The sequence below is a fragment of the Diuraphis noxia genome, unplaced genomic scaffold (genome assembly GCF_037042655.1).
Source record: "Diuraphis noxia isolate RWA-SAM2 unplaced genomic scaffold, SU_Dnox_SAM2 contig0003, whole genome shotgun sequence".
Classification (NCBI taxonomy): Eukaryota; Metazoa; Arthropoda; class Insecta; order Hemiptera; family Aphididae; genus Diuraphis; species Diuraphis noxia.
In genome coordinates this window covers 25,167,837-25,190,348 of record NW_028301713.1, presented here as the reverse complement: position 1 = coordinate 25,190,348, position 22,512 = coordinate 25,167,837, and the positions used below count along the sequence as shown (strand labels likewise).

General features: G+C 31.0%; 1 protein-coding gene and 1 pseudogene across 4 annotated transcripts in view; one reads left to right on the top strand and one right to left on the bottom strand.

Moving 5' to 3' along the window:
* Positions 1 to 318: 318 nt before the first annotated feature.
* Positions 319 to 22,512, bottom strand: part of LOC107164686 (uncharacterized) — a 95,019-nt gene continuing 72,825 nt past the window's right edge. For 3 of the 4 annotated variants that reach the window (XM_089222071.1, XM_089222073.1, XM_089222074.1), the window contains 5 exons: positions 17,487 to 17,543; positions 7,167 to 7,205; positions 6,042 to 6,089; positions 791 to 836; positions 319 to 719 (listed from right to left, as the gene is read on the bottom strand). In XM_089222071.1, coding sequence (XP_089078197.1) covers positions 695 to 719; positions 791 to 836; positions 6,042 to 6,089; positions 7,167 to 7,205; positions 17,487 to 17,543 — 215 coding nt within the window. In that variant the 3' untranslated portion in view covers positions 319 to 694. The remainder of the gene's footprint in view (positions 720 to 790; positions 837 to 6,041; positions 6,090 to 7,166; positions 7,206 to 17,486; positions 17,544 to 22,512) is intronic. The other variant, XM_089222072.1, reaches the window with a different exon arrangement.
* On the top strand, positions 14,361 to 15,364 carry LOC149057125 (uncharacterized; annotated as a pseudogene).

Sequence of the window (22,512 nt, the reverse complement as noted above, 5' to 3'; positions counted from 1 at the left end):
AATGTTTGGTTTGATTTTATTTGCCTCGAGTGTCAGAAACTTTTCAGGCCTTGTTTTTGCTTAAAAAATAGCAATACATTCAATCGCATACTTTAATCTACAATTAACTACTTAACAAATAATTTCTCAGTTAATTGTTGTAATATTTGATTTTGTTTATCCTTGAGCTGAGAAATTTGAATTAAAAAAAAAATGAGGAGAATGTAAAATTGTATTTCATGCGTGTGTATCAAATATAGTATATCAAATATTGTATACAAATCTAGTTTATAATGTAGAGGTGATATAGTATAAAATATAAATATAGAACAATTGTAATTTATCAAATAAAATCATATATTATCTAAATCTGCCTAGAAACTTATAACATTGTTATATTTATTAAAGTACATTTAAAAATAAAAATTATACTATATAAATAGTTATTAACAGTGAATTAAAATACTTCTTATATAGTAAACTCTTGTAATAATAAAATGTATTTATACAATAATCAACTAGAGTAGTATCTAGTAAATATATCTAAAAATAAAAACATAATCATATCATATAATTTCAATGAAAAGTTTAAATATAAACGGTTCTATTAAATTACTTGTGATTTATACCCGTGTATTATAACCAGGTTAACAATTATAACTTTTTCAATAATAAACCAAATACGCAATTGAATGTAATACTTGAGATTTGTACATTATTCCTCAAATAACAACCTAAACCTAATAGAAAAATACGCCATTAATGCTTGTAATTTTATTAAAATTATACGTACTAGTTTCTTTCTACTTACGATATTTCGCTATTTTGACAAAACCCGAACACTGATTCATAAAATTCTTTAAAAAAATTAAATTAAAAAATGTTATTTTCAGTTTAATACAATATTATAGGTGCATTTCCCTGGCACCCTCACCTCGGGATTTTGGAACCAAATAAGGAGCCTTTTTGGTGCTACGTTTGTGCTGCTTTGTGCCCGACTTTGAGCGTTTGTGCAACAAACCCCAATTTTCAACGAATTTTTCATAGTGGGGGTGCTGTCGTTTCCACAGCACCCCCACCTTGGAACTTTCAACTTTGGATTACGCCATTCGTTTGTGCCACATTTGTGCTATTTTTGTGCTGCTTTGTGCCCGACTTTGGGCGTTTGTGCAGCAAAACCCCGATTTTTAACAAATTTTTCAAAGTGGGGGTGCTGTGGAAACCACAAATCACCCTTAGCTCAACATTTTAGTATACCAAGTAATCCTTAAAAGACTTAATTTACCCTCTCATATTCTAAATAATCAATATGCAAATTTAACCATTTGGATAAAAATATTCGTTCATTAAAAAATGTAATATGAAAAAAATCAAATTTAATAAAAAAAATGTTTAATTTGCGATTCTGAACGAAGTGATTAATGTATTGATTTTACAATGATGTGTGTTTTTTTTTTTGGTTTTTTTTGTTATAGTGCGTGTACAGCACTAGTTGAAATAATGCTTCAATTTCAAATTTTGGGGGTGGTTTCCGATGTAAAAGTGAATATCCTTGGTGCATTATAGAGGTCAAAAGTAAACATTTTCCAACAGTTTTCAAAAAAATCGAGAAAAACAAAAAAAAAATGACAGAAAAACTGGAATTTTTACGCAAAACCAGTTTTCGACCAAATTGATTTTTTTATATGGTTGTAATTCAAAAACTAATCACTGTAAATACTTGAAATTTTTACCAAATGTTTATGTTAGTGTTATATATATACATTATACAGTTTAATTTTCTACAAGTTTTGACTTTTTGAGTTATTTATAGACCACTGAAATTTTCGATTTTTTTGAGAAATTTTTTTTTGAAGTGTCGGTAAAAAAATTTTGAATGACTAAAAAAACTTAAAATTTAATACAAGGTTCCTTATGAGTTGTTCTTATTGTAGCTAAAAAAAATTAAAAATAGTTTGTCACAATTTTATTTTATAAGTGTTTATAGTTCAAATTTTTACGAAGATTGGCATTTTCTTTACATGATTACATTTTCAAAATATTTTGACTTTTTTTGAGGTATTTATAGACAACTGAAATTTTCAATTTTTCTGTAAAATTTTTTTTGAAGTGTTGTTAAAATTTTTTTGGCCATATCGAAATACTTAAAAATTTAATACAAAGTTCCTCATAAGTTATTCATATAGAGATTAAAAATTACAAAAATACATAGGCACGATTTTTTTTATTAGCATTTACAGTTCAAATTTTGACTGAATACATAAAAATTACGGCTATGTTCAAATTATGTTAGATAGAAATTCATAAAAGTTTTTCTTTTTAATTCTAAGATTTTAGAATATAAAACAATGCTCATAATATATTTTTACAATAGCAGTTAAAAAATAAAAGAAATGTATAATCACATTTTTTTTTAAAAAGCATTTAAATTTTAATTTTGACAACATACGTAAAAATCACAAAATTTCGCAAATTGTTTTAAGCTAGAAATTCATAAAAAATGTTCTTTTTCAATCTAAGATTTAAAACTTTAATACAAGATTCCTTACAAATTTTTCAATCTTTATCACAAAAAAAAATGTCCACCGGAAATTCAAATTAAATTTTTATTAGCATTTGAATTTCAAATATTGACAGAAATTTGTCAAAACCATGAATATTTGCAAATTATTTTGTAGTTCAAAATTCATTATATTGTTTGTATTTATATCTAAGGTTATAAAATTTAACACCAAGTTAACCATAAGTTTTGCTTCAAAATAGCTATAGAGAAAATTTGAAAGCGTCATTATAGGAAAAAGTTTTTGAGCGTTTCGAGTTTTAATTTTTATGAAATCGCTTAATGATAACGATTTATCCTCAAACGAGTCAAACGAATTTAAATATTATTTGTGATACTTCAAAAATTATAAGTTGTAGATACTTGAAAATTTCACCAGATATTTAGATCGGAAATTGAAAAATTGAAAATTTGTTCAATAATTGTACCACAGATTATAACACATATATATTAGACGAGATGATTATATTGTGATTACGAAATGTTTTCATGGATATTAGAGAAGAATTTGTTTGAAAATTTAATACAAAGTTCCTTATAAGTTATTCTTATAGTGATTAAAAAATTATAAGAATACATACGCACAATTTTTTTTTATAAGTGTTTATAGTTCAAATTTTTACGAAATCTGTCGAAAATGCGAAAATTTGCAAATAATTTTGAAGCTGAAAAATCATAATATTTTTTTGTTTATAACTAAGGATTAAGAATACAAGACTAAGTTTTCCATAAGTTTTTCTTCAAGTAGCTATAGAGAAATCTCGAAGCGTCATTATAGGAAAAATTTGAGGTGCGTTTGAGTTTTAAATTTTTACGAAATAGCGTTACGATAACGATTTATCCTGAAACGATTTTAAATATTTGTTATTATTCAAAAATTATTGTAGTAGTCGTAGATACGTGAAAATTTTACCAGTTATAAGGATTGTCATTTTCTTTACATGATTTAATTTTAAAAATATTTTGACTTTTTTTGAGGTATTTATTGGCAACAGAAATTTTCAATTTTTCTGAAAAATTTTTTTTGAATTGTCGATAAAATTTTTTTGGCTTCATAAAAATACTTGAAAATTTAATACAAAGTTTCTCATAAGTTATCCCTATAGTGATTAAAAAATTATAAGAATACATAGGCACATGAAATTTTCACCGAATGTTTATATAAGTATATTCTATCCACCATGAAATTTTCAATATTGTTTGACTTAACTTAAACTATTCTTAGGTATATGCAATTTTCGATCATTATTAGTTTTTTTTAAAATTAATATCGATAAAAATTTATTTTTTGGGTAGAAAATCTTGAAAATTTGATACAAGGCTCTTTAACATATCCTTATAATAGCAGTTGAAAAATAAAATAAATTCATAGTCACAATTTTTTTTTTTTTATAAGCAATCAAATTTTAAATTTTTACAAAATATGTAAAAATCACAAAAATTCGCAAATTGTTTTAAGCTAGAAATTCATAAAAAATGTTCTTTTTAAATCTAAGATTTTAAAATTTAATACAAGATTCCTTACAAATTTTTCAATCTTTATCATAAAAAAAATGTCTACCGGAAATTCAAATTAAATTTTTATTAGCATTTGAATTTCAAATATTGACAAAATTTTGTCAAAACCATGAATATTTGCAAATTATTTTGTAGTTCAAAATTCATTATATTGTTTGTATTTTATATCTAAGGTTATAAAATTCAACAATAAGTTTTTCATAAGTTTTGCTTCAAATAGCTATAGAGAAAATTTGAAGCGTCATTATAGGAAAAATGTTTTGAGCGTTTCGAGTTTTAAATTCTTATGAAATCGCGTAATGATAACGATTTATCCTCAAACCCGGTATATTGTATATCTCCGATAATATAAGGTATTATGAATTATGATAACTGCATGCAATGTTTTTGGAAAAATTGATTAACCATGCCTTATTTAAAATGCGTCCTAATTGAAAAATAATATATTTGTTCCAAAATAGAATATGTGACAATATTTAAATATAATATATCCTAGACTGACAAATCATCTCCGTTCACAATCTTTGACATCGGAAAGTACCCTCGAAGTTAGAAATTAAAGTATTATTTCGACTAGTTATGCACTTATGCTTATGCAGTACACAGACACAAAAAACACAGACACACACACACATTATTGTAAAATCAATACAATATTCATCACTTCGTTCAGAATCTAAAATAAAATAGTTATAGTAAAAATTACAATAACTGTTTATTAAAAGATGCCTCAAATCCAGGTTTAAGAAAAAATGTTAAGTTCATCAACAAGCTATCTTGTTTAGTCAGATACGCATATTAAATAAAACATAAATAATAGAAACTATATGCATGTTGAAACAAGTTATAAAGAGGTGATTATTAATGTCGTAAATACAACGGTTGAACAAAACTATTTCAAAATTAAAGTTGCTCAAAAACATTTTGAACAAAATAAATAAACTTTAATTTGAGTACGTTCATACCATACATTTCAACCTATTATATGACAAAATTAAATATTTTGTTTCACTCAATCCTCATTAAAATATGATACATTTTAAAACCAAGTTCATTTGTTTTAATAATTTGGATATTACCTATTTTGTTTCATAGTTTATTAATATAATATAATTATAGAGCTCCTTTTTAAAAAAATTACGAAAAACAAATATTAAAATCGGGGGAGGGGGGGTTGCAAGACTAATGAACCTTGTACTCAAAGCTATTATATCAATGGTGTTTAGAAAAATATTTTTCGAATTTATGAAAATCAAAAAGTAACTACCTAGGATCTCATGGTAAATGTTGCTATAAGTGCGTTGGCTGAGTGGTAAAAGAGTCATATTATGCCAGATTTTTTTATAACAACCCTCAAAGTGGGGGTGCTGGAGTCGTGCTTCAGTTATAACTTTTTACAGCTTTCGATACAAACGACGACTTTTGCGGTATAAACAGAGTACAAACGATCGCCCCGGGTTTTTTTACGAAAGCTCAAAGTGGGGATGCAGGGGACATGGACCTTCAGTTAGTCGTTTGTTGTCTGCTGTGATTGTAAGTATCTTGTTTTTACATTTCAATAGATTAAATATTTAAGATAGTTATAATAATATTTTTTCCTATCTTACGATTTTAAACAGTTTACTAGTAATAGTATACCGATATACAACTACTTTGGTATAAATATTTTATATGATGAAAGTCTGGTATAAAAAAAATATGTATACATATTCTATAAATCAGTGACAAGTGTGCCGTGGCTAAATATGGGTTGGAGTTAGGAAGCCGCAAGGGCAAAAGGTTGGGAAACGCTGATTTAGATTATGGGAAGTTAAAATTAGTCTTTTAAAGATTAATTGGTATACTAAAATGTTGAGTTATTCCAAAATTCCAAGGGGGGGGGGGGGGTGCCAGGGAAATGCACCTCAATATTATAGTACCGATTCATATACCATAGTTTAATATTATCATAATATATATAGTAATAATAATTAATTTTATATACCTGAACTGTCCGTGGATGAATAATTCATAATAAAATCTTTCAGTGGACCTGAAATGATTTGAATTATGTTTAGGTAAGATGTTTGTTATTACTTTATAGTTGTTACATTTTATATTTAAACAAAAAAATGATATACAGTAATAAATATTGTTACGTATCTATAAAATATGTACGAGATACCACGCAATTGTGATACAAAATAAGTATTAACTATGACTAAAACTAATAAGCCATTAATATCAAAAGCGTGCGGAGGTCAACAATAAGAATGTGGTGAATAAAATATAAAATTGGTTAAATTATAAAAGTGCTTTCACACGTCCCTTCTTAGAAATGACTGTAGACCCGTGTGAAAGGATACGAAGCGGTCAGCATATTAAGTTGAATCACAATACAGGAAAGTCCTCTCCTAAGGACCAAATCATATTATGTAAGAGAGACGGGGACAAGAGCTCGTCAGACGGTTTTTAAAATGTGAGCCAGACGGTTCTTAAATTTGAACTAGACGGTTAGGGACATTAAAGACACTCAGAGGCAGGTCGTAATGCCATCATTGTCTTTTTTTATATCATTATTTCAAAATCAGGTCGTAACACCGCTCACCAACACCTAATAGATTACTACATAGTAATTTTGTATCAAGTTTAAACGTAAAATAAAGATATTGTTAAGGACCAAATCCTATATAAGAGAGACCGGAGAGACGGGGACAAATGCTGGTCAGAAAGTTTTTAAAATGTGATCCAGACGGTTCCTAAATGTGAGCTAGACGGTTAGGGACATTCAACTCATTCAAGACACTCAGAGGCAGGTCGTAATGCCATCATTGTCTTTTATATCATTATTTCAAAGTCAGGTCGTAACACCGCTCACAAACACCTAATAGATTACTACATAGTAATTTTGTATCAAGTTTAAACATAAAATAAAGATATTGTTACACTTATACATCAGTTAGGTATATTTTCATTCCTACGTTGATGTATGAATCGACGTTCAGTCGGGAAGTAACAATGCACATGAATATACATGAAGACTTTACAATTTAAATTTGTTATCGGCAGAAAAACAAAATTATAAATAATTATAAATTATAGTTATAGATCATTGATAATAATTACTCACTATATGTTGTATCATTTTTTATTTTTGACAGTGTTTTCTCTAATATAAAATATAATTGATGGTATTATTTACTGTAGCATAAGCTCGTAAAAACGCATGCTATAAACTTACAGGTATATGTATAGTAAAAACACAGAAAGGAATGTGAAAAACTTGTGATGCTTCTAATACTATTATAATGGTGTATAATTTTTTGATAATTATTCAGAGAAAGATTTACTTAAGGGGATTCGATATCACGATTTTCTGTCTTTGTCTAACACAAAGAATTTTAACAGTGTTCTCTGCCAAACGTATATAAAGTGAAGCGATAAGATTTCTGAAAACAAATTCGAATTTTTCGTCAAGTATACTTTAGATCAACTTCCGCACATTTTTTAATTATTTTAATTTTATCTTCTGCAAAAATTGAATAATGTAATTTTTAATATAACATTTTTAGAAATATAAAATATTAAAAATGTGAGGAAGTCAATCTTTATAGTATAAAACCTTAATTGGTTTTTTAAATTCTTATCGCTTCATTACATCAATAATTGGTGGACGTATATTGATTCCGCCGCCGGCTATTAATTCCGCTGGCTACTGTTTAAAATATCTAGACATCGATTCCGCCGGTTACTGTTTATAGTATTTACAAATCGACTCAGCCAGACACTGTTAATCCCCTCCCCCTTGTATTTCAAAATATATAGTATATTATAATATGTATAAAATGATAATAACTGTATAATTCGAAACTAAAATATAATATATTCTAATTAATACGTGTATGTGAATATATTATAAAATATTAAAATATATAGTCTAAATTGTATAAAATGATAATTGTTCGTTCCGCAAACAATACGTCCGTCAAGTTGGCACCGGCACTTTCTCCAAACAACTCAAAATTGGTATCAAAATTTTGCTACGAATTCGCTACATTTTGCTACGCTATTTTTAGAATTTGCTGCTATTTGGTTTTTTCGAAAATCCGGAAACAAACATGCCGGTGCTATCTTGACGTAGCACCGGCACTTTCTCCAAACAAATAAAAATTGGTATCCACATTTTGCTACGAATTTGCTACATTTTTCTACGCTGTTTTTGGAATTTGCTACCTCCTGGTTTTCCCGGAATCCCGGAAAACAGAAAATTTCCCAGCACCAGCACTTTCTCCAAACAACTCAAAACGGGTATCAAAATTTTGCTACGAATTTGCTACATTTTGCTACGCTATTTTTAGAATTTGCTACAATTTGGTTTTTCCAGAATCCCGGAAAATCGAAAATTTCCCAGCACCGGCACTTTCTCCAAACAACTCAAAATTGGTATTAAAATTTTGCTACGAATTTGCTACATTTTGCTACGCTATTTTTAGAATTTGCTACTATTTGGTTTTTCCGGAAATCCGGAAACAAACATGCCGGTGCTATCTTGACGTAGCGCCGGCACTTTCTCCAAACAACTCAAAATTGGTATCCACATTTTGCTATGAATTTGCTACATTTTGCTACGCTGTTTTTGGAATTTGCTACCTCCTGTTTTTCCCGAAATCCCGGAAAACAGAAAATTTCCCAGCACCGGCACTTTCTCCAAACAACTCAAAATTGGTATCCACATTTTGCTATGAATTTGCTACATTTTGCTACGCTGTTTTTGGAATTTGCTACCTCCTGGTTTTCCCGGAATCCCGGAAAACAGAAAATTTCCCAGCACCGGCACTTTGACCAAATACCATGATATAATAGGTATTAACATTTTTTATTTTCATAGATTATTGTTCCATTCATGTGCTATAATGCGTTTCACAACTAATTATAATGCGTTTCACAACTAATTTCACAACTCACGAAGTTCAAGTGAAGAAATAGGACATTACACTTCACATGTTAAAAGAGCTAATGGCCTGTGGAATATTCACGACGACTTGGTAAACAAAATAACAACATATAAAAACACCGAAAAAATTGAAGTTCAACCCCATATTTTATTTTATGTAAAAGAGTAAAATAAAAGTAAAATTATATTAATTTGGAGAATAGATGATAATAATTGAAATAAATTTAAAGTACTTATATTTCAGTTTATTAATTTTTGTATATATTTTGTTTTATGATATGTTTTGTATATTTCGTTAGAATTATTATTATATTCGTACAACTATTATACCTTTTGAAGCCCATTTAAGCTTTTGTATGAATAAAGTTTTTGATTGATATTGTTTTATGTCAATTAGACTGTTTATCTAATTACAATTATTCTGTTGTAACTGTTTCACCAAGTTGAGTAATTTTAAGCATTTTTATGATTATATTTTTTGTTTGTCACTCTTATATGCCAATTAGGCTGTCTATTTAATTAATATTCACTTTTTAATTGTTAGTTATATGCCAACCAAGCTGTTTATTTGTTTTATTATTAATATTATTATCCCCTTTTGATTGTTATTAATTATTTACTAAACAATCCGGTTACTTATTATTATTACTATATTCTTTATTGAGTCAAATAAATGGTAAAACTAAAATGAATTTCTACAGTTCATTTATTTATAATATATACTATACTTAGACAACGATTGTCCAGTACTATAATATTAACATGTTGAAAATAGGTTTATACATATATTGACTGGAATATTTTTAATTTGGAAATTTAAAATGTTGATAACATCTATTTAAATTTAATTTAATTTTTTGTTGTTCATACCCAGTGTCGGACTGGCTCGAAAAGGCCCAGTCCGCGATTTGGAAAAAAGGGCCCCCCAACAGTAGCCCAAAAAAACCATCGTGACATCAAACATTATAAAGAAAAACACAGATTCAAATTGTATCATAGATTAATATTTATTTTAATTAATATTAAAGGTAAAACAAATTAAACAATATATATGAATAACATCTCAAATCAATAACCTTGATAGTTCTGATGAACTTTTAGCAATAGTATTTACAACAATTTCCTTATCAACAACATAGTCTCTTTCAATATTTATCATTAATAGAGTTTCCATAATATCTTGAGAAATTAATGACCTTAATTTAGTTTTAATATTTTTGAGTTTGGAAAATGTACGTTCACATGTAACTTGTGTACATGGTAACGTTAAAACAAATTTATACGCCAAGTATATGTTATTAAAAGAGCCCGATTGTTGAACAATTTCGTACAAAATATTAAAAGCACATCTTAAACAATTGTTACATGAATTGAATTCTAAACTGTGGTCAATATTTAGTTCTGGTTCAGAGTCAGATTCATTGTCAAAAGATAGATCATTTTTTGAAAATGTGTCATTAAAATTTTTAGTTATTGAATCAAATTGTATTGCAAATTTCCCGGGATTCCGGGAAAACCAGGAGGTAGCAAATTCCAAAAACAGCGTAGCAAAATGTAGCAAATTCATAGCAAAATGTGGATACCAATTTTGAGTTGTTTGGAGAAAGTGCCGGCGCTACGTCAAGATAGCACCGGCATGTTTGTTTCCGGATTTTCGAAAAAACCAAATAGCAGCAAATTCTAAAAATAGCGTAGCAAAATGTATCGAATTCGTAGCAAAATTTTGATACCAATTTTGAGTTGTTTGGAGAAAGTGCCGGTGCCAACTTGACGGACGTGCAAACAATTATTCAAAAACCTGATTTTTCGCGCCAGTACGTTAATTACCGATTGCCGAACACCACTGACCAATCACAAGCCACCTGTCTCCGACATGGGGGGTCTGAACGTTTCGGCGGCTCAGTATGCTACGCGCAAGTGGGTCAACTTACGGCGAATAGAGTATAGTTAAGAGGACGCTACACCCGCATGTGTTGTCTCCGTCTTACAAGTACGTAACATTGCAAAAACTGTTTCGCGCGGGAAAGAACCGAGAAGGCTACAGTCATAACTAAAAAACGAAATTCTCACCACAGATAAAAGGGAATTTCGACTGTGCAACGTTGTTTTTATTTTTTTGATATTAGAACTGAAAAAAAAGTTATTCGATTTTGAAAAATGCAAAAATAATGCATTTTGAAACAATAAGAACTTTTTTCTATTTGTGATATCGAAAAATTGAAAACAACGTTGCACAGTAAATGTTCTCCTTATTATGTGGTGAAAATTCCGTTTCTTAGTTATAGCTGTAGCCTTCTCGGTTCTTTCCCGCGCGAAACAGTTTTTGCAATGTTACGCACTTGTAAGACGGAGACAATACATGCGGGTGTAGCGTCCTCTTAATTTGACGGCAAAAGATCTATCAAACGACAAACTATGTAATAATATAATATAGGTATTATATTATGTATTAATAATTTACAACTATATTGTGTTTCTATAAAATCCAAAATACCTATCTTATCAAATAATCTTATCAAAATATACTGATAATTAGCAATACGTGATAACGCCACCGGAATTGAGGCATTAGTTGGCACCATGGTTAAATAACTAGGTATGATCGCAACTTTATGATACGCAGGTGTCATGGCCGCCACTGGCAGTGAATATTATCACTTCGATTTATCAGTTTACAGTTATCAAAACCATGTTCAAAACAATATTTAAAGCAATAAAAATACAAAATTGAAATTACAAATTATTATTTTATTTTAAAAATGTATTATTTAATAAAATAAACATCAAAGTTTGATTTAAATTTAAATTTAATATCATTTTTATTTTTGCCACAAGCATCAATCCATTTATTACAATAATAAGAGTTTTTCGGGAATCTGAAAAACCTTATATTTGTATCATTTTTGTCATTGCATCTTTTTTTCGTCCACTTTTACAGTCTTTTACCGCACACCAAGACATTTTAATAATAATTAAAATTGATAGTTGACAATATTATTAACGTCAATGGCACAAACGAATAATAAATAAAAGACTAAAAGTGCTAAGATTCCCGCTAATTTTTGTTTATACAAATTAACTTGAATTATCTTAATTCATGGTTTTGAGCGGCGAAATTCAAGTGGATACTATATTAAGACACAAGTTATATCGTGTTAGTTTTTCATATAAAAGGAATGGGACGAGGAAAAATAAATAACAAATCATTTTAGTAATAAAAACAATTTTTATTTTACAAGAATAGAACATGTACTAACATATTTAAAACCTACATAATATACAACTAAAAAAATCAAAACGAACTTTCAATCAAGCTTTCAAATTGAAAATTAATATTCAATCCAATATTATGGTCAAATATGATAACTGATAAGCGTAGTCGGTTATCAACATTATCGGAAGTTGCAAAATCCAGTGATAAAAATCACTGCCAGCTGAGATTTCTTTCCATGATAAATCATGGAATGATAGTACATGCGCAGCCCATAACGAAAATGCGCCTCAATGCGATCATACCAAGTTATTTAGCCATGGATGGCACGTTAATTCCACCACCAGTAGGCTGGTCGTTTGTGATAGTGGTGCGCCGTTATCTAACTGATAGTGGGCAATGTGCGTATTCCAACGGTTACATTTTTATATTATTTTTATGCACTTTCAATATTTTTTCTTCGTTCATAAAGTTGTGTAACACTTTCAGTGCCACCGAAATTCTGTATTTTGATGGATTAAATGTTTAAGGTGGTACTGATCGCATTTTCGTAAATTATGTGTTTTTTCATTGGCTACTCAAAATTCGTTCATTTTCTTAAAGGCTTCATATTCATTAAATTACGTTCGTACTTTTTTCCTTGTTTTTTTATGCCTCTCGAGCTGTTCGGTCATTCAACGAGCCTCCAATTCAGTTATTCAATATTCAATTTGTTTTTGTTAATCTTAGATACATTCGTTCTCATCAAAAATGCATACATTCATTCAATACGTCATATTCAATCATTTCATTTTAGTCATCTGTGAATTGTTTTCTGTAAGTATCGTTCAATCATTTATTGCGTTCAACCCATTAATATTATTCCTCAATTTAGGATGCACCATGAGATACTTACAGAAGCACGTGAATTTTTTTTGTCATTGTGAATTATATATTGTGTTCAGTGATTTATTCGTCCGAGTTGGTGGCCCGTTAGTTGTACGTTCTCAGGATTGTCACACATTTAATTATTATTATATTGTATTTTTATTGTGCAAATATGTGCATCCTGAGACGGTAGCGTTTAGTTCAAAGCCGCTTACCAGGGGCGTGCTCACGGGGAGGGGGGTGTCATATCCCCCCCCCATGAACTTTATTTTATGAATTTTCTTGAGTTTCTTGCTAGTTTCGCTTTTCTCGAAAAAAGAGGTAATGCATAATTGGTTTTAATTTTTAAGTTGTGTTAATAATTATTATCAAAGATATAAAATATATATTATAGTAGTCGGTAGATACACATCTGTGAGTAATATTATGTTGTTAGATACCAATGGACTATTATAACATTAAAACATTTCAGTCCATTATGTTTCGATATCTATATTATGAACGCGCCCATCGATATATCAGTACGACAGTACAGATTATATCAATCACAACGGACCAAAATAGCAGTCTTGGGTAAAATACTTTTTAAAAGTATTTGGAATAAATTCTCGGATATTCATGACAAATAGTATTCCGAATATGTATTCGAATACATCCAAAAAATAGTATTCTGAATAAAGTATTTTTTGTTATAGATATTAATAAAATAATAATTGTTTTTGGGAAATTATAGCCAATGTTTAAATATATTATAATATATTGTTTGTAAATTAAAATTATAATATATACCTAACTATAACTGTTTATGATTTACAATATTATATTATAATAATTTTTTATAATATTTATAATGATTATCTACAATTATTATCTTCTATGAATAATATTAATAATATTATTAAAGTATAAAATCTTTTACCAGGACAGGCACAGTGAAAACAATACATACTAAATAAGGAATGTAAAAAGTTAAAAAGTATTTATTTAAACAAAATAACCAGGAAATATTAATTTTTTTTTCGATAGAATATCATCATATTTTTGTTTGAGAGATGTGATAGATGGCAATAAGTAACCAAAATACATATGTTTTTACCCTTGTATACATCTAGACACGGTACCCGGAAAAAAATCCCCAAAGTTTGCTTTGTCGAGTTTGCAAAGTTTAGTACACATGCAGAGGCTCCATTACTAGTAAATACTCGTCCAAAAATTATATATCGGGCTTTAGAAAAACGGTTAACTTTAACAGCATCACATATCTCATAAAATTTAGAAGGGCTCATTTTAAAATGAATAATAAGAAATTTCATAGCATCAAACCAGAGATTCTAACGGGTATCATTAGGAGTTTTTAAGTATAGGTACATCCAAATTGGTTTTAACTATGTCGGCCATTTGACTAGAACGGTTCTGTCTGTTCCAAATAGCTTGACATTTTGCAAATTTAGATGATAAAATACTAAAATCAGTAAAATCCTAATATTGTTATACTATTAAAGTATTCCGAATATAGTATTTGGAATACTTTCGAAGGTATTCTGAATACTGCATAAAATACTTTTAGGAAAAGTATTTTCAAAAGTATTCTGAATACCTAAATAGTATTCCGAATATTGTATTTGGAATACTTTATTCCGAATACTACCCAAGACTGCAAAATAGTTCGTTCCGGGATTCCCGTCACAATCTATTGTTATCAATAACCGAGCCATAATAAACTAATAACTGCGGGCCATAGACTGTAGAGTACTTACATAATTACATATATCTCTGACTATAAATTTAAATAGGATTTGAGACTATTTTTTCAAAAAATCAGTTCTTAAATGCAAGTGAAATAGAATCCTTTAAAAATCTGGCAGAGTTTTATTTACCGCATGTCAATAAAGACAACAGTTTGGCTGAACTGAAAATATGGCGAACAAAGATATTGGACAATTCTGAAGTCATTAAAACTGGCCTAGATGCTCTCCAACTCTGCAGTTCCTTTATTTATACAAATTTGAATAAGTTACTAAAAATGTTATGTGTCCTACCCGTTCCAACATCCACCCCAGAAAGATCGTTTTCAACATTAAAGAGGGTGAAGACATACACTAGAAACTCAATACTTAAATTACAATACTCTTTAACTTATTAGTTTAACCGACATTCAATATTTACTTGCATTTTATTTTAGGACCGTTTTAATGGATTAACGTTGTTGGCAGTACATAAAGATATTAGCATTACTCCAGATGAAGTCTTGGATGAAATGTCTATGAAGCCAAGAAAACTTGAACTTATACTTTAGGTCTTTAGATCTATACTTTTATTATATCCGATTATATAAAATAAAATATTTTATAAAATGTTAATTTTGAATATGTTTAGCTCTATATCTAGTATTATATCATATAATATACCTAATATATCAACCTACTTCTAAAATATCAATATATACATTTTGTGTATATGACAATCAAAAAAACAAGATACAATTTATCCCCCCCCCCCCCCCATTAGAAAAAGCTGAGCACGCCCCAGCCGCTAACGGACACCAGTTCCTCAGGTAACCAGCTGACGAGCTGCCAGATTATTATTCAGTATTATTATTATTATTTTACTTTGCTAATCAAGCATTATTATTATTATTTTACTGTGCTAATCAAGCACTTCAATATTATATTGTTTACCTTTGATAATCCAGCATATTGTATTTTATCCACTTATTGGGTGCCAAATAGGTTTCTCACACTTAATATTATCATTTGCTGTATTATTCGAAGCCAATAGACTATATTGTAACATTTGTATTATCATTTTTATACTAAACCAAAGTACCTACCTACCATCACTTAGAAATTAGAATTATAATAAAAACAATTATTTAACATATTCGGGTTACCTATTTTATTTCCATCATTATTCATTTAAGGTCATTACTATTATACTTGAATTTAACTAACGCCTTGTCGTGAAGGCACCCTGATTAACCTATATTAACGTAAATTATTATGTTTGATTTTTGTTCAGAGCTGAACGCGACAGATAATAATTGTATAATTCAAAATTAAAATGTATAATATAATTAAAATAAATATAATATAATTGTATTTACTATTTAATATATTATTTCCTTTATATATTATGTGTCAGTTTGTATTTTTGAATCGGTTTCCACCAATTTTGCGTCAAATGAAATCGGCATTCAACAATTTATATTTCTGGCCAAATTGTTTTTGCACCAATATGTATATCTTCTTCAAAATCAGAAACTATTTCCAATGGACTGAATGATAAATTGATTTCTGAACATTTTTCAATAACGTAACCAAACGATCGCGCATATGACGTGTCTTTATATTTTTTGCTTGATTCACATAAATTTTTGCAGTACACTTATTATTTATCTTTATTTATACGCTGCCATTTAAGAGCATCTAAAAACTTTACATAGTCTTTTTTATGATATTTATGATCATTATATGAAATAAAATCATTTTTTCTTTCACTAGAAACTATGGTAAAGTTCATTATAATTTATAACTGATAAATAATACGCTTTAATAAATATAATAATACTTATGTGCAACACTATGCACGTGATGGAGCAATTTCGTTAACTGATTAGTAACTAGGCGAGAAGTAACATGGGAAGATTAGGAAGTCCACATTTTAACAATATAAAAAAAATATAAATATAGGTCTTTATAGATATTAAGATATATCATATCTTAAAGATAAGATTTCAGTCAGAACTCAGAATCATAATTGACATCATTTATGTGTAACGAAATATGTTATAGAAATACGTATATAAATATAATTTAGACTATATACATATTACAAAATATTCACATACGCGTATTAATTAGACTATACATTTTTTGAATTATTATACAATTATTGTCATTTTATACATTTTATTAATATATATAATGTTATACATCATACTATGTAGGAGTGTATATTTTAAAATTCATTTACAAGGGAAAGATAAACAGTAGCCGGCTGAATTAATTTCCGCCCTGAATAGGAAGGAGGTGGAACCGTTATATATATATATATTTTAAACAGTAGCCGGCAAAATCGATGTAGGTAAACCTTTTTCCTAAACAGGTAATTTCGGCGGAATCAATAATTCCCCCAATTGTGAATTGGTACGTGTGGCAATAAGCATGTCACTAACACCTTATAGCTTACTACAATGTAATTTTATATCAATTTTAAACGTAAAATAAAGATATTGTTACACTTATACATCAGTTATATTTTCATTCCTACGTTGATGTATGAATCGACGTTCAGTTGGAACGTAACAATACACATGAATATGCATGAAGATTTTACAATTTAAATTTGTTATTGGCAGAAAAACAAAATTATAAATAATTATAAATTATAGTTATAGATCATTGATAATAATTACTCACGATCGTTATCATCTTCATCATCCTCACGATAGCTGAATATGTTTGACAGTACTTTCTCTAATATAAAATATAATTGATGGTATTATTTACTGTAGCATAAGCTCGTAAAAACACATACTATAAACTTACAGGTATATGTATAGTAAAAACACAGAAAGGAATGTGAAAAACTTGTGATGCTTCTAATACTATTATAATGGTGTATAATTTTTTGATAATTATTCAGAGAAAGATTTACTTAAGGGGATTCGATACCACGATTTTCTATCTGTGTGTAACCAAAAAAATTTTAACAGTGTTCTCTGCCAAACATATATAAAGTGAAACGATAAGATTTCTGAAAACAAATTCGAATTTTTCAAGTATACTTTAGATCAACTTCCGCACATTTTTTAATTATTTTAATATACTAACTATATTTTAATATAGTTACTTTCTGAAAGCCAATAGTCTCTTTCTCAACGCTAATAAGCATTTCGTTGTTAATTCTGGTAAGTTTTTTATTTAACTCTGCTTGTGCCTTATCTTTTACATCAGGATGTTTAAGTTTTCGTAAGTCATATCTTTTTCCATTTTTTGGGATTATCTTTTTCATTCTAATTTTGAAGGTGGCCACTAGTGGGACGGGGTCTGATTGACGACCTGCCCCTGGGTATTTTTAACCGCTATACAACTATTTCTGAATCTCTGGTTCACTAATCGAATTGATTTCTTACAACTTTTCCAGGTTTATCCATTGGGGATTTCAATGTGTATTACTTCCGTGGATGTAATTTGAACCATGTATTCATTACAGCCATTGTATTTGTTTCCGCAAATATTTCCAACCTGTCCATTCGGCTATTTCTTTCTCCTAGTCAAAATGTTCCTACGCTCACCGATGTCCTTCCTGCTCCCAATTTTGCATTTAAGTCCCCCATAACGATCGTTAAGTCTTGTTTTTTCCACTTATTCATGACTTTATTAACACATTGATAGAATTCTTCTATCTCATTCTCTTCTTTCTCCGCTGTTGGAGCGTAACTTGAATGATGTTAACATCTACTGGTGTAGCTAATAGCTGTACGAGTATAGCTCTTGAAGAGATTGGTATGAAGTTCTTTATCGATTTAGCCATTTTCTCCGCCAGAATGATACCTAATCCATACTCATGTGTTCCAGTTGTTGAACCTGAGTAAAGTACTTTGTGGTTTTCTATATTTATGTTGCCTGAATCTGGCCAACTCATTTCGCTGATACCGAGGATTGAAATATTCATCCTATCCATTTCTTTAATGGCATTGTGTATTTTCCCTGCCTGATACACTGTTCTTACATTACATGATCCAAAGTAGTATAAAATAGAGAATTCAATCACAAGATCCTCATCCTCCTCCTCATCATAATCATCCTCCACATCATACGCCACCACCACCACCACCACCTCTCCTACTCACCGCTCGCCCATAGGTGCCGCCGTCCCACCACCACCACACCACCATATCCCAACCATCACCACCACCACCACCTCTCCTACTCACCGCCCGATCATAGTTGCCGCCGTCCCACCACCACCACCCACCCAGCCATAGGTGCCGCAACCGGTACACCGCTCCTCATCCTCATCATACACCACAACCACCACCTCTCCTACTCACCGCCCGGCCATAGGTGCCGCCGTCCCACCACCACCACCACCCGCCCGGTCAAAGGTGCCGCAACCGGTACACCACTCTCCGCCCCACCACAACATCCAACTACTCGACGCCGCCGCCGCCGTTGTGACGTATAATATTATTATTATTATCAGTGGAAATAATGCAAAAATTTATTTCGATTGTCCAGGACTCGACCTCGAATCTATTGCCTCACAGACGACTGCTATAATACCACTGGTCCACCAGACCAATTATGTGCATATTATTATTAGCCATTTAAGTGAAGTATATTTAATTATAGGTACGCTATCACATTCCTGCGAGCAGTTCTATACCCTAAACAGATATCACTTAACACATTACTGTGAACAAAATACCGTGAATTTAATATTATACAGTTTACGAGTAGGTACTATCTGTAATTTAATATTACATGAATATAACACAGCGGTTACAAGTCCGATCTTTGGGTACTAACTGTTATATTTTCTAGTAATGTACATCTATATACGCATACTCATCAGACTTATAATACCTTTATACCTTGTGAGCTTTCGGCCTTTTTAAGGGCTTACTGACCACCCATCACACAAGGGGAACACTTATGTGATGACCCATAGACCGAACCGCGTGGTGTCTTTTGGACATGTCGGTAGAATCTATGGGTTTTGATACACACAGTGGGAAATGAATCCCAAAGATTTATTTAAAAGGGAAAACAGTAAATAAAAATAATATTAATAAAAGAAAATATGTGGCAACATGTAAGGTAGTGATATGATTGTATTTTACATGGCAATTACAACTCAAAAACAAGATATATTTTAGAAGAAAGAAAGAAAAAAATGAGTGTACGAGAAAAATTATAGATGCATATATAATCGGACAAAAAGAAGGGGTATTTGGGGGAAATAATAATACTTGGCGACTGCAGCTGGTGTCTTGAGGTGTTGGTAACCGGTGGCTGTGATAGGCTGGCCTCGTGGGCCGTCGATACACCTTAACTCGTGATCGACACGGCCCATCTGCACCGGTTACGTTGGATACTGTTGTGGATATTGGTCGCTGGGCCCTCCACAGCCCCAGATGGTAGAATTAGCCCATCATGGTGTCGACGAGATACATGAACAAAACATTGACCGCGTGGTTGTTGTTGGACGGATCGACAGACTGGACGACAAGTTTTACATATACCGGTGTACCGGGCCGCGGTCGTGACAAGAGTTAAAACAAATATGTCGAGAGAAGTCAACGGGCGCCGGACGGCTCGTCTTGATGGTGACCGTTGTTGAAAATGTGATGGAGTGGGGCGGGGACAGTGTTGCTTTTCGCGGGGATTTTACATAATTATTGGGCTTCAGCTGTCTTGTCGGCGTTTACCGGTGGAGACGATCGTATCGCCGACAGCGCAGGTAACCACATCCGCGGAGACAGTTCGCCGGACACTATGTTCAGGAGGGGTTGGGGGGATAAGTGAGGATATATCATGACTATTGTTCGTCTTAATCGCAACGCGCTATTGTGATAATAGAAAGACCATTAAAGTAATGGTCGCAGACCGATAGGTATGATAATTTAATTGTTGTAGGGAAAGGTGGGTTTAATGGATAATGATATTATAGAGGCCTAAAATTCTGTGACGTTACAACCTATATTGTTCCACGCACACGCGCGCGCGCGCACACACACATACACACACACACACACATTATCATGTGCATTATAAGACATTATATTTACTACTTATTATATATACTAGTATACCGGCCATAGATGCCACTACTGGAACCACAACAGTAGTATAAAATAGAGAATTCAATCACAAGATCCTCATCCTCCTCCTCCTCATCCTCATCATACGCCACCACCACCACCACCACCGCCACCTCTCCTACTCACCGCTCGCCCATAGGTGCCGCCGTACCACCACCACCACACCACCATATCATCACCACCATCACCACCACCTCTCCTACTCACGCCCGGCCATGGTTGCCGCCGTCCCACCACCACCCGCCCGGCCATAGGTGCCGCAACCGGTACACCGCTCCTCATCATCATCATACACCACCACCACCACCTCTCCTATTCACCGCCCGGCCATAGGTGCCGCCGTCCCACCACCACCACCCGCCCGGTCTAAGGTGCCGCAACCGGTACACCACTCCTCATCATCATCATACACCACCACCACCACCTCTCCTACTCACCGCCCGGCCTAAGGTGCCGCCTTCCCACCACCACCACCCGCCCGGTCATAGGTGCCGCAACCGGTACACCACTCTCCGCCCCACCTAAACATCAAACTACTCGACGCCGCCGTCGTTGAGCGAAATTTGAAATCGTGTCACGGCGACTCATTTAACTTGCCTCCACTACCACACTACATAGACCAATCTACCGTATTATCACAGTGCTATTATCATTTAATACATATTAGATAAAATATTTAATATCAATTATATTAATATAATAACATTTTATATTATTTTAATTTATAATATATTTAATTAATGTCAATACTCAATAAACAATTTACCAAAAGTCAATTTAAAAGTAACACTCACTTTGTGCACGTCAATAATGTTTTACAATAAATCAATTTAAAAATCACAACACTCACGACTCACTTAATTATATACATAAATAAACAAAAATATTCTAAAAGTCATAGCCGGTTGGGTTATTATTTGGTGTTATGTGTATCTCGCATTGCCATTATAAAAGGAACAACATCATCAACTCCAAATTCATGTATAAAAAATTTTGCCTTGAAGGTTTTTTCTCCTAAGCTTGTGTAATCTATTACTGAATATTTGTAACCGGTGGGAATTTGACTCTGAACCACATTGAAATTGTTTAATATTTTGTTATTCTATTAATTGTAATATTATTTAAAAATTAATTTACTATTTTATATTACCTGTAAATCAACATGCATAGGCTGACTATTGATTATTTTTGAACTTTCTAATTCTAATGAACCGGGACCTAAATTATCTTGTTGTGTCTATAGATCAGTTTTTAAAAATATATTGTTAAAAGCGGATTAATAAAGGATTATTATTAAATATATTTCTGAGCTGTTTTTAATATGTACTTGGGTATCAACTTCTTCCAAATGCATCTTCATATGTCTAATCATATTTTTTCTTTGAGTAAAAGCCTTCTCACATTTCAAACATTTGATTGTATTTTCTTTAGGGGTCTGTGTTTTAATGTTATGCTTTTTGAGTAAATGTTTTTTTAATGTACAGACTACAGTTGTGTTTAAACTTTACTCCACATTCATCGCAATTAAAGTTCTGTAAAGATATAACGTTTCTCCCTTTAATACCTGGGATTTTTACTCTTTAAAATATAATGTACTTGAATATATTATAATATAT